The sequence below is a fragment of the Hemitrygon akajei genome, chromosome 7 (assembly GCF_048418815.1).
Source record: "Hemitrygon akajei chromosome 7, sHemAka1.3, whole genome shotgun sequence".
Taxonomy (NCBI): domain Eukaryota; kingdom Metazoa; phylum Chordata; class Chondrichthyes; order Myliobatiformes; family Dasyatidae; genus Hemitrygon; species Hemitrygon akajei.
In genome coordinates this window covers 134,397,477-134,410,665 of record NC_133130.1, presented here as the reverse complement: position 1 = coordinate 134,410,665, position 13,189 = coordinate 134,397,477, and the positions used below count along the sequence as shown (strand labels likewise).

Below are 13,189 nucleotides of genomic sequence, written 5' to 3'. Positions count from 1 at the left end.
AAGATCCTCCAAGCCGATGTGCAGGACTGATCAACAGTTACCGGAAACGTCTGGTTGAAGTCATTGCTATACAAGGGGATCACACCAGTTACTGGAAACAAAGGTTCACATACTTTTTCCAACAGATACATGTAATATTGGATCATTTTTCTCAATAAATAAATTAACAAGTATAATGTTTTGTGTTATTTCTTTAATTGGGTTCTATTTATCTAGCTTTAGGACTGAAAATTTAGGACATGCAAATCTGATCATAGTTTAGTTCATATTAATGCAAAAATGGAGAAATTTCTACAGGGTTTACAAACTTGCTAACATCACTGTATTAAGTTCATCCACCTTTTTTCTGTCCTCCATTACTACCTCTCTGGAGTCATTTTCCAGCTGTCTGAAATCCACTCTCACCTCTCTTTTACTCCTTATATATGAATCTGGAAAAAAAACTTTTGGAATTCTTTTTTATATTATTGGCTAGCTTACCTTCATATTTTATCCTTTTCCTCCTTACTGTTGGATTTTAAAAGCTTCTCAATCCTCTAATTTTCTACTAATTTTGCGAGATTATATGTCCTCTCTTTTGCTTTTATTTTCTTTGACTTCTAAAGCCTCAGCATTACATCCTTGCTTTTGTATTCCAGTCCTCTTGAAATGAATGCCAACATTGCATTTGCCTTCCTCACCACTGACTCAACCTACAAGTTAACATTTAGTAAATCCTGCATGAGGTCTCCCAAGTCCCTTTGCATCTCTGATTTCTGAATTTTCTCCTTGTTTAGAAAATAGTCTACACCTTTATTTCTTCTATAATAGAAGAGCTCCTCTCTCATGCCTTTGTAATTCCCTATTCTCCATAATAATATTAATACATCTGATCTTAGCTTATCCCTTTCAAAGTGCAGAGTGAATTCTATCATGTTATGATCACTGTCTTCCAAGGGTTCCTTTACCTTAAGCTCCCTAATCAAGTCTTGTTCAATATACAACACCCAATCCAAAATTGCCTTTTCCCTAGTTAGCTCAACCACAAGCTGCTCGTAGGAATGAAAAGCTCAAACAGATAATATTGACTATGAAACTGATTTTTCTAAGTACCACAGTGACTTCAGGGAAGAGGGTTAGCAGTTCTTAGTTGATTTCTATGTCATCCCAGACCCACGGCATTTTTATGAACTCCTGACTACCCTCAGAGATGACTGAGTACATTACTCAATACAGGGATAGCTTGGTGTGGCAATGAATACCCAGATTCCATGATTAAGTGAAAAAAGTAATTCTCTTGCTAATTCCATGGATGGAATTCTGAGAAATCAGTGCTCACAAATGGAGCTATTTCTAGGAAGCGTGACCTTATATCCAACCAAGCGAACAATTATCTATGTAAGCCCCAGCTTTACCTCACTGATATCAGGAGACCCTCTCTTCAGTTCTCCTGCCATAACAAGTACAGACTTGAGAGCTCGAAGCCCAAAGTCATAGTGATGTTGCTTTGAAAGCTGCTCCTTGCCCAGCTTGTAAAGCACTGTCATCTTCTTTGCAAGGATCTGTATTTCAATGAAAAAAAATTAAAATAAACTGAGTGTAAATTACTTTAACATAAAACCATTGAAGTTAACACAGTAATTTCAAACTAGAGGGCAGAGATTTAAAATTACTGGTGGAAGGATTAGAGGGAGATGAGGAAAATGCTTCAGGTGTGGAGTTGGCAGAAACATCATCAGAGCTCTGGATGTGCTCAGCTGTAACCTGCTGGGATCGATGCTGGAAAGATGGATTTCAGTTGATGTAGACAACGGGGAATGGATGATCTCGTTCCATGACTTTCTGAAGTAACTTAATTATAAACAAAGTGAACTTCATTTTAGAAATTCAGTGAGTTTTCTATCGTACCTTTGCCATCAGAAATCCTTCTGAGAAAAGCATAATTTCACAGATTTGTTGAAGGTCTGGAACAATGACAACCACAGGTCTGAAGAGAGCTTTCACTGATTCCGGCAGCTCTGTCCGCCCAGCATATCCAGGATTCATAGTGATGAAAATACCAATCCGACTATCCAGAGAGATCTCCTGCCCTTCAAACTGCAGAAGAAGTGTCAAAGTGAGTGCAAGGAAACTCAGCAAGATTACCAACATCTCCGTCAGAACAGATGATGACAACATACGTGCACGTGTAATACAACTGGTGTTCATGAGACAGTCTGTAAGTCTGTATCCATAAAGATCAAAATTAGGCTAAAGAAATAATAACCACCTCGGTGTATCTTCCATAACTAACCACATCATGTGGTAGGCCAACAAAGATGAAAATAACCAGTCTACTGTCAGATTGGCTGAAGAGCAGGATACACTATAGACCACGAGTGACAGGTCACCACACAGAAAGAAAGATAAACACAAGACGGAAACATGAGAAAGAGAGAGAGTGTGAGAGAGCAAGTGTGAGCAAAAGAGTGGGAGAGTGCGAGAGCAAGAGATTGAGAGAGAAATTGAGATATATATAGAGATTGAGAGATATAGAGACTGAGAAAGTTCGAGAAAGAGACTGAGACAGAGAGAGTTAGAGTCAAAGTTGGAGTTAGATAGAGAGAGAAATCGAGATATGAGAGAGAGGAGAGAGGGAGAAAAATCACTGGAAAAATTCAGCAGATCAACAATTCCAGTGGAGACAAAAATTTCAAATTGACACTCTGGGTCAACACCTGTATCAGGCTTGTATGTGATAGATGGAACCAGATGGAAAGGGGACAATAAGCAGATAGAATGATCTCCCAGGGTCAGGTAACCCACACTCACCCATCTACTTTGCTCTCTTTTCTTTTTGTTCACCCCTCCTGACCCCTCCCCACATCTGGAACAGTGAGAGAGTCAGATATGAATCATATAAAGTACTATGTAAAAATCTTAGGCACATATATTAGCTAGGGTGCCTAAAGACTTTTGCACAGTACTGTCTTTGTCAACGTGGAGAGGAAAGAGTGTTTGTAAATCTGGCAGGAGCATAGGATATTTGGAATGGTGATGGTGGAGTGCCACAGAAATGGTGGGAGTGGTGTGGGTGCAGACACACCCAGCCCTGAGACACCAGGTGAGGTCACTTGATTTAAACAAATGGTTTATCGGTCATTAAAGAATGTCTCTCTGGTGCTTCCCGCTCCCTCCCCTCTCCCTTCCCCTTTTCCCAACTATGATTCCCCTCTCTCTGCCCCCTCCCCACTCTCAGTCCACAATAGAGACCCATATCAGAACCAGGTTTATCATCGCTCACATATGTCATGAAATTTGTTTTGCAGCAGCGGTACCGTGCAATACATAAAATTACTACAGTACTGTGCAAAAGCCTTAGGCTCGCTGGCTATATATATCTACACCTAAGATTTTTGCACTGTTCTCTACTTACTTCCTCCAGAACAAGGAAACAAACATAAAGAACAAAGGCTTGCAGGTGGTAGAAAAATAAAACAGAGACACAAAACCTCACCAGGTCAGGCAGTGCCAAGAATACAGATCGTTGCACAGTTCCTTACCTGAAACCTGGTTAGGTGCCGTATGAGTGCATTGCGAATAGTCTGGATCTGTGAAGACACAACTGACAGCACCGCAGCCTCGATTCGGTTAAATTCATCGAAACATCCCCAGGCACCACACTGAGCCAGTCCCGACAGGATGTTCCCCATCGCCTGGTGAGAAAAGCCACAGGTTCACATGATCGTTCACTCCGGAAAGATCAGAATTTATTGTCCTTCTCCAATTACTCTAAGCAGCTGATAAATACACTCGAGGGGTCTCCAGCCTATTTTACAGGGCAGTAAAGGGTGAACCACTTTGTCTAAGGCTGGAGTGACAGAGGCCCAGAGTAGGCAAAGGTGTCAATTTCCTCCCTTTTATCTTCATCCAGTAAGACTTGCTGGAACAAAGTATGACAATAATATAGTCATTAGCTTCACATCAAATAACAACTGTAAAAACTTACATTGAGTGTAGATCACTAGTTCAAAGTACAATTCCAGGGAAAGGGATTGTACAGAACATTAAGCACAGTATTAAATAATGCTTTATTATCAGGTGTACAATCACCCAAATCAAACCTGAAATCTCTCTCAGTGGGCAGGTGACAGTGTTTATTGTGTATAGTTCAAATGTCTCTGGCTTCATTTGAGTGTCTCAATGTTCACAGAATTCACTTAGAGCACTTCAGAGAGCAGCAGACAGAACGTGCTCAGCCTTCAACTCTAATTGTTCCCTGTGTCTGAATATAAGACCATAAGATCAAACGACATAAGGGCAGAATTAGGCCATTTGGCCCATCAAGTCTGTTCCACCATTTCATCATGACTAATGCATTTTTCCTCTCAGCCCCAATCTCCTGCCTTCTCCCCATATTCCTTCTTGTCCTAACCAATCAAGAATCTATCAACCTCTGCCTTAAATATACACACAGACTTGACCTCCACTTCTACAATTGGCAATGAATTCCACAGATTCATCACTCTCCAGATAAAGAAATTTTTCCTTATCTACATTCTAAAAGTATGTTTCTCTATTCTGAGGATGTGTACTCTGGTCTTAGACACTCACACCATAGCAAACATCCTCTCCACAGCCACTCTATCAAGGCCTTTCACCGCTCAATATGTTTCAATGAGGTCACCCCTTATTCTTCTGAATTCTCATGAATACAAGCCCAGAACCATCAAACACTCTTCACATGACAAGCCATTCAAACCAGGTATCATTTCCGTAAACCTCTTTGAACCCTCTTCAGTTTAATCACATCCTTTCCAAGGGGTCCAAAACTGCTCTCAATATTCCAAATGAGGCCTCATCAGTGCTTTATAAAGTCTCAACATTACATTTTTGTTTGTATATTCTAGTCCTCTTGAAATGAATGCTAACATTCCATTTGCCTTCCTCACCAAAGACTCAATCTGCAAATTAACCTTTAGGGAATCCTGCACAAGGTCTCCCAAGTCCCTTTGCACCTCAATTTTTTTTTTGTATTTTCTCTCCATCTAGAAAAGAGTCAATCCTTTCATTTCTTCTACCAAAGTGCATGATCATACACTTTCCAACAATATATTCCATCTGTCATTCCTTTGTCCATTCTCCTAATCTGTCTAAGCCCTTCTGTAGCCTCTCTACTTCTTCAAAACCACCTGGCTTCTCTCAGGCTACGTCTACACTAGACTGGATAATTTTGAAAATACTGATTTCGCGTAAAAACGATAGGCATCCACACCAGGCGTTTTCGAAAATACTTCCGTCCACATTAAAACGGGTATTTGGGCGAATCTCCTCCTAGTGCACATGCGCAGGACACATCTACAGAAAACAAGCAACATGTTTGGTGTTGAATCTCGCCGTGAAAGGCTTGGTGCGCATTTGTCCAGTTACAGACTAAAAAAAACTTAAGAGGAAATTGCCAAACAACGGACAGCTGTTGGCTCTCGTGCAGGAGGACTTAAAACTAAAAAAACAAACACTGGAGTGTATGGAGGCAACCGAGAGGGAGTTCACCGACAGTATTGGAAACATTTCCTACAGCCATAGTCTCTTCACCGATGAAACGGACGACAACTACAACTAAATACAATAAGGCTTGTGACTGGGCAAAAGTGAAATTTGCTGTTACCTCATTTGTTTGCCTTTACTTTTGCTATGTCTCTCTGTATTATTTTGCTGTATATAACATGTGCAATAAAATGAGTTACTGGGCAAAAGGAATTTTATTTTTACCTGAGTAAAAGTGAAACTTAGAAATTTTCCTGTTTTGACCTTAACACTTTCACGTTTATGCCAAACATAAGCTACTACTTAAAAATGACATTTTGGATATAGTGACAATTGCACCTATTGAATGTTTGCACAAGCAATACATTAATAAAGCACATTGTTAAATGTATAAAACATATCTGCATCAGTGTTATCTTGTATTTCCATACAATGTTACATCAGGCTGTAAAACATCTATTGTCGGAGATAGGTAAACCACCTTCATACAAGCAAGTACAGGAAACAGGGCAAAGTGAGTATACTTATTTATTCAGTAAGTTATAGGTCAAAGTATTTGGTGAGTACATTTCTAACTCTTCTGGCTTCAGTCTCATTGCCGTCAATTCTGAAATTGTTAGGTTGTGTGGGGGGTTGAAATTCTCTGTCGTACTGCAAAGCTGCAGTAACATTCTGCTCAGGGACAGTCTCCTGAAGCCATCCGCCATTGTTGTTGTGGTGTTGGAGGTTGCGTTCAAGAAAACTATGAAATGCCACGCTGCCGCTACCTTCTGTTCTGGCATGTCATGATGGCGTTTTTAAAAAGCTTCGGTTACCCCCTCCACATTACACCAGCCAATCTGCGTTTTCAGATTTAAACACTCTGGAGAGTGTTTTAGAAAAGCTCCGTTTTCAGGGGAGGAAAATGCCGGTTCAGTGTGGACGAAGAGTCAAAATAAAGAGGAAAAACTTTGGTTTCAGATTTATCTGGTCTAACACAGACGTAGCCTCAGACTTCCCACATCCCACACAGAGTACAAAACACTGCCGCTAGAGCCATTCTCACTAATCTAATATTCCCTAACAGATAAGAAATGAACAAATAAGGACAAAGAGAGAGTAATTTACAAGACAATGTACCTCACCCAAACCTGATCTTGCCTAAGCCTCATGAGCCAAAGCCACTCTAAACATTGACACACTAAAAAAGAATGAACATGTACAAACAAGCTGGATGAACCCAGCAGGTCAGGCAGCATCCGTTGAAATGAGCAGTCAATGTTTTATGGCCGAGACCCTTCGTCAGGACTGAAGGAGGAGTGGGCAGGGGCCCTATAAAGAAGGTGGGGGGAGGGGGAAGGTGCAGGTGAAAAACCAATCAGAGGAAAGATCAAGGGGTGGGGGAGGGGAAGCAGGGATGGTATAGGCAGGAGAGGTGAAGAAGGAATGTAAGGGGAAAGCACGATGGGTAGTAGAAGAAGGCAGAATCATGAGAGAGGTGATAGGCAGCTAGAAGAGGAGGCAGAGTGAAAGTGTGATAGGGGAAGGGAGAGGGAGGGAATTACCAGAAGTTGGAGAATTCGATCTTCATACCAAGGGGCTGGAGACTACCCAGATGGTATACAAGATGTTGCTCCTCCAACCTGAGTTTGGCCTCGTCACGGCAGTAGAGGAGGCCATGTATGGACATATCCGAATGGGAATGTGAAACAGAGTTGAAGTGGGTGGCAACCGGGAGATCCTGTCTGTTGTTGCGGACGGAGCGGAGGTGCTCGACGAAGCGGTCCCCCAATCTGCGTCCGGTCTCGCCGATGCAGAGGAGGCCACACCTGGAGCACCGGAAGCAATAGATTACCCCAACAGAATCACCTGGAAGGACTGTTTGGGGCCCTGAATAGTAGTAAGAGAAGAGGTGTAGGGACAGGTGTAGCATTTACGCTTGCAGGGATATCCTGCTGCCTCAGCTCAGAGAAATTAGGGAACAGAGAGAAAAATCAAACAGGTCACTGGAAAGAGAAAAAGTGACAACCAAGTTCTACACAAGAATCTGAGAAGACTTAACAGTATTCAGGTATAAAATTTAATTACTGAAACAGTTTGACAGGTAAAAAATCTACCAAGGGATGATTCTGTCCTTACTTTGTAATCCATGCCTTCTCCACAATTCGTCACAACACAGAGCAGTCCCAGAGCCTTGGCCAAGTCTTTAGTGGTCTCAGTTTTGCCGGTTCCAGCTGGTCCTGCAGGTGCCCCTCCAAGATACATCGACAAAGCCTGGATAAAAAAAACAAGGCAGAATGGCCGTGATGGGCAGATTAACTGATAGGACCCTGGGTGACTTAGGAAACACAGCTCTATCGCTTTCATTCCTCCAAGACTGTTTTTGAGGTGTAAGGCTCCTTCAACTGACATCAACATTATTACAACATGCAAACATCACTGCAGTGAGATTTTCAGGCTCTCTGGTCTGAAAACTGTTCTTATCTATTCACAAACCATCCAGGTTTTGTTGCCTCAATTTCCCTGAAACCTGCAACCTATACCTATACAGCGAACAGAATTCTTTGACATCAGTGGCATCTGTGGTCTCACACCACTAGGGGAAACAGTCACATTGAAAGCTCAATTCCCGATGATCTCTAAGACTTGGCAGGAAGTAGCTATGAAGATAGCAAATGCATGGGTTGTAACCTTACAAGGTTCTATTGATTCTAGAAAGGTTCCAAAAGACTGGCAAAAAGCAAATATAACCCCACAATACAGGTTTGTAGACTGGAAAGTTACATTAAACAAGAAATACTAACACAAAATATTAAATATATTTCTAAAGGTTAAAAGAAACATGTGGTTCAACCAAGACTATCAAGGCAAGTTAGCATGAGATGAAAGAAAGAGGCTTATGATGCTGCCAAAAAAGGAGTAAGCCTAAAGACTAGGAATATTTTACGTTTCAGCAAAGCAGCACTAAGCCTTTGATAAAGATAACAACAATCGGCTAATAAAACAGACCGTAAAAACATCTATAGATCTGTAAAAAGAATATGTTTCTCATAGAATCATAGAATGTGCAGTTTATTGTGTCCACACCAGCTTTCTATCACAACAACTCACTACCTGCACTCCCTCAACCCTCTGCCTCACCCCAACTATTCTCTGGTGCCTTGCAAATCCCTCCTCTCCAAATATTTATCCACTGATGACCACAATGAAGCCTGCCACATCTGCAGGGACAGGGATTCCAGATTCCAACCAAAAGACAATGTTCCCTCAAGACACTCTTCATTATCTTCACATCACCTCTGACCTCGAGTCCTGAACACCCACAATAGGAGCAAATTCCCACTAAATGTTCTCTCCAGGTCTCTCTTCATTTTATAATCTTCTGTCAGATCTCCTCTCAGCCCTCTCTTCTCCATAAACAGATACATTTCTTCAGATTCTAGCAAGGAATAAGCAGTGGCTGATTGGCAGGAAGCAAAGAGTGAGAATAAAGGGAGCCTTTTCTGGTTGGCTGCCAGCAATTAGTGGTGTTCTACAGGGATCTGTGTTGGGACTGATTCTTCTTATGTTATATGTCAAAGTGACTTGGGTGATGAAATTGATGGCTTCGTTGCGAAATTTGCAGACGATATGATGATAGGTAGAGGGGCAGGTAGTTTTGAGGAATTACAGAGGCTACAGAAGGACTTAGACAGGTTAGGAGAATGGGCAAAGAACTGGCAGATGAAAAACAGTGTTGGGAAGTGTATGGTCATGCACTTTTGTAGAAGAAATGAAAGGGTTGCCTAATTTCTAAATGAAGAGAAAATACAAAAAATTGAGGTGCAAAGGGACTTGAGAATCCTTGTGCATGATTCCCCAAAAGTTAATTTACAAGTTAAGTCTGTAGTGAAGAAGACAAATGTGATGTTAGCATTCATTTAAAGAGGACTAGAATATAAAAGCAAGGATGTAATGTTGAGACTTTATGAAGCACTGGTGAGGCCTCACTTGGAGTACTGAGAGCAGTTTTGGGACCATTATCTTAGAAAGGATGTGCTGAATCTGGAGAGGCTTCAAAGGAGGTTCACAAAAATTATTCCAGGATTGAATGGCTTGTCACATGAAAAGTGATTGATGGCTCTGGGCCTGTATTCACTGGAATTCAGAAGAATGAGGGGTGACCTCATTGAAACCTATCAAATGTGAAATGACTTGATAGAGTGGATGTGAAGAGGATGTTTCCTATGATGGAAGAGTTTAAGACCAGAGTACACAGCCTCAGAATAGAGAGGGATCTTTTTAGAACAAAGATGAGGAAAAATTTCTTTAGCCAGAGAGTGGTGAATCTGTGCAATCCTGTATCACAGGCAACTGTGGAGACTGGCTTTATGTATATTTAAGGCAGAGGTTGATAGATTTTTGATAGGTCATGGCATGAAGGGATACAAAGAGAAGGCAGGAGATGGGGTTGAGAGAAAAATTGGATCAGCCATGATGGAATGGCAGAGCAGACTCTATGGGCTGAATGGCCTGATTCTGCTCCTATGTATTATGGTCTTATGATCTAAACATTCCAACCCTTGCTGCCACTTGATCCAAGTGACCTGTACTATGAGGTTATATTTGCTTTTTGCCAGTCTTTTGGAACCTTTCTAGAATCAATGGAACCTTGTAAGGTTACAACCCGTGCATTTGCTATCTTCATATTCATAAATCTCCACTGGACCCTCTCTCCTGCCCCAGGAGGAACAGTTGTATAATTTGTAGAGGATGTGGTTGTGATATTCTGGGACATGTTCAGTAGGCTGCAGGAAAAGGGAAAAAATGGTAACAGAATTTATCTGCTATAGAGGGACAGAATGAGACACACATATTAATGCAGCTATAAAGAAGGGTAAGACAGCAGCTATATTTCATTAGGAGTTTGAGTAGGTTTGGTTCATCACCTAAAATACTCAAAAACTTCTACAGATATACCATGGAGAGCGTTCTGACTGGCTGCATCACACAAAATGCTGGAGGAACTCAGCAGGCTAGGCAGCACCTACGGAAAAGAGTATAGTCGACATTTTAGGCCAAAGCCCTTTGACAGGACTGGAGAAAAATGGTTGAGGAGTAGATTTAAAAGGTGGGGGGAGAGGAGAGAGAAACACAGGGCTCTAGGTGAAGCCTGACGGGGGAGAGATGAAATAAAGAGATGGGAAGTTGATTGGTGAAAGAGACAGAAGACCATGGAAGAAAGAAAAGGAGGAAGTGCAACAGACGGAGGCGATGGGCAAGCAAGGAGATGAGATGGAAGAGGGAGAAGGAGATGGGAAATGGTGAAGGAGAGAGGGGGTGTGGGAGGCATTACCGGAAGTCTGAGAAATAGATGTTGATGCCATCAGGCTGGAGGCTACCCAAATGGAATATGATGTGGTGTTCCTCCAACCTAAGTGTGGCCTCATCACTACAGTAGAGGAGACCATGGATGGACAAATCGGAATGGGAATGAGAAGTGGAATTGGAATGGGTGGCCACTGGGAGATCTTGCTTTTTCTGGTGGACAGAGCATGAATGTTCAGCGAAGCGGTTTCCCAATCTATGTCGGGTCTCACCAGGAGCACCAAACACAGTAGATGACCTCAACAGACTCACAGATGAAGTGTTACCTAACCTGGAAGGACTGTTTAGGGCCCTGATGGTAGTGAAGGAGGAGGTGTAGGGGCGGGTGTGGCACTTGTTCCACTTGACAGGGTAAGTGCCAGGAGGGAGAGATGAATGGACACGAGAGTCATGTAGGGAGTGATCCCTGCGGAAAGCAGAAGGTGGGGGAAGAGGGAAAGATGTGCTTGGTGGTGGGATATTGTTGGAGATGCCAGAAGTCTCGGAGAATTATGTTCTGGACATGGAGGGTGGTGGGGTGGTAGATGAGGACAAGAGGAACCCTATCCCTGGTAGGGTGGCAGGAGGATGGAGTAAGACCAGACCTTTGTGAAATGGAAGAGATGTGGTTGAGGGCAGTGTTGATGGAGGAGGAGGGAAAGCCCCTTTCTTTGCAAAAGGAGGACATTTCCTTCATTCTAGAATGAAAAGCCACATCTTGAGAGCAGATGTGGCGGAGATGGAGGAATTGAGAGAAGGGGATTGCGTTTCTATGAGAAACAGGATGGGAAGAGGCATAATCCAGGAAGCTGTGAGAATTTATGGGTTTATAATAGATAACAGTGGATAAGTTGTCTCTGGAGATAGAGCCAGTGAGATCGAGAAAGGGGAGGGAGGTGTTGGAAATAGACCAGGTAAATTTGAGGGCAGGTTGGAAGTTGGATGCAAACTTCTGATAACGCCCCCCACCCCCTTCTCCTTCACTATTTCTCTCTCTCACCTTATCTCCTTGCCCACCCATTACCTCCCTCTGGTGCCCCTTTTCTTTCTTCCATGGTCTTCTATCTCATTCACCAATCAACTTTCCAGCTTTTCACTTCATCCTTTAGGTTTCACCTACCATCTTGTGCTTCTCTCCCTTCTCCCCCCCCCCCCAACTTTAAATCTACTCCTCAGCTTTTTTTTCTCCAGCCCTGCTGAAGAGCTTTGGCCCAAAACATCATCTGTACTCTTTTCCATAGACGCTGCCTGGCCTGCTGAGTTCCTCCAGCTTTTTGTGTGTGTTGCTTGGATTTTGTCTTGTTTGTGATTGCAACACCAATTGGTATGGGGAAGAGGGTTACAGCACAGGATCAAAGTAAGCGGCAGAGAGTTATAAAAACAGTCAGCTCCATCGTAACCAAGACATCTTCAAGGAAAGACTTGGAAAGACAGTGTCCATCATTAAGGACTCCCACCACACAGGACATACCCTCTTCTCATTGCTACCATCAGGAAGAAGGTACAGAAGCCTTAACTCAGTGATTCAGGAGCAGCTTCTTCTTCAATACTATCTGATTTCCAAATGGACATTGAACCCATGAACACTGCCTCACTACTTTTTTTTGAATTTTGCACTTTCTGTAATTCAGTTCTTTTTCTCTCTATTTATCATGTATTGTACTGCTGCCTCAAAGTTAACAAATTTCACAACATACGCCGGTGATATTAAACCTGATCCTGATTTTGATTATGAAGAGCAAGGTGTCTGAAGTTAGAGAATTTGATGTTAGGAAAGCTACAACATGCCCAGATGGAAGATGAGGTTCTGTAACAGTGCCACAGGAGAGGGCAGAATGCTGCATTTGGAGTGTCATGTGCAGTTCTGGTCATGACACTATAGAAAGGATGCGATTACACTGGAGAAAGTGCAGAGGGATTCACCTGGATGTTGTGGACAAAGACTAGATAGGGTAGGCTGGTTTTCCCTGGAGTGAAGGTGGTTGAGAAGTGACTGAGAGAAGTACATAAAATTAATGGAGACATAGACAATTGTCAAAATTTGACAAGATTGATTGTCAAAATCTTTCTTTCCCAAATGGTAGAAGTATCAAAATCAAGAGCGCATGGGTTTAAAGTGGAAGCCTTAACTCTAAACTCTGTTAAGTCAAGTTTATTATCATTTAACTGTGTATATAATGTATATAAGCCTATAACGTATGTAAGTGTAACGCGCTATAAGGTTTCACTGCTAATGTAATGGCCTCTCTGTACTGTTTCACTGCTAAGGTAATGGTTTCTCAGTAGCAGCAATGTTTGGGTTATGTCTAGAGATATCGGGGGCTTTGGAATGTGTGCTATCCAATGAGAGGTGGTTGTT

The 13,189-nt window shown here is 42.2% G+C and overlaps 1 protein-coding gene across 1 annotated transcript in view; it reads right to left on the bottom strand.

Moving 5' to 3' along the window:
* The window catches only part of dnah10 (dynein axonemal heavy chain 10), a 281,462-nt gene that overhangs the window by 124,412 nt on the left and 143,861 nt on the right, over window positions 1-13,189 (bottom strand). The window contains exons 33-36 of the mRNA XM_073052027.1: window positions 7,624-7,758; window positions 3,522-3,674; window positions 1,888-2,076; window positions 1,395-1,541 (exon numbers count right to left, since the gene is read on the bottom strand). Coding sequence (XP_072908128.1) covers window positions 1,395-1,541; window positions 1,888-2,076; window positions 3,522-3,674; window positions 7,624-7,758 — 624 coding nt within the window. The remainder of the gene's footprint in view (window positions 1-1,394; window positions 1,542-1,887; window positions 2,077-3,521; window positions 3,675-7,623; window positions 7,759-13,189) is intronic.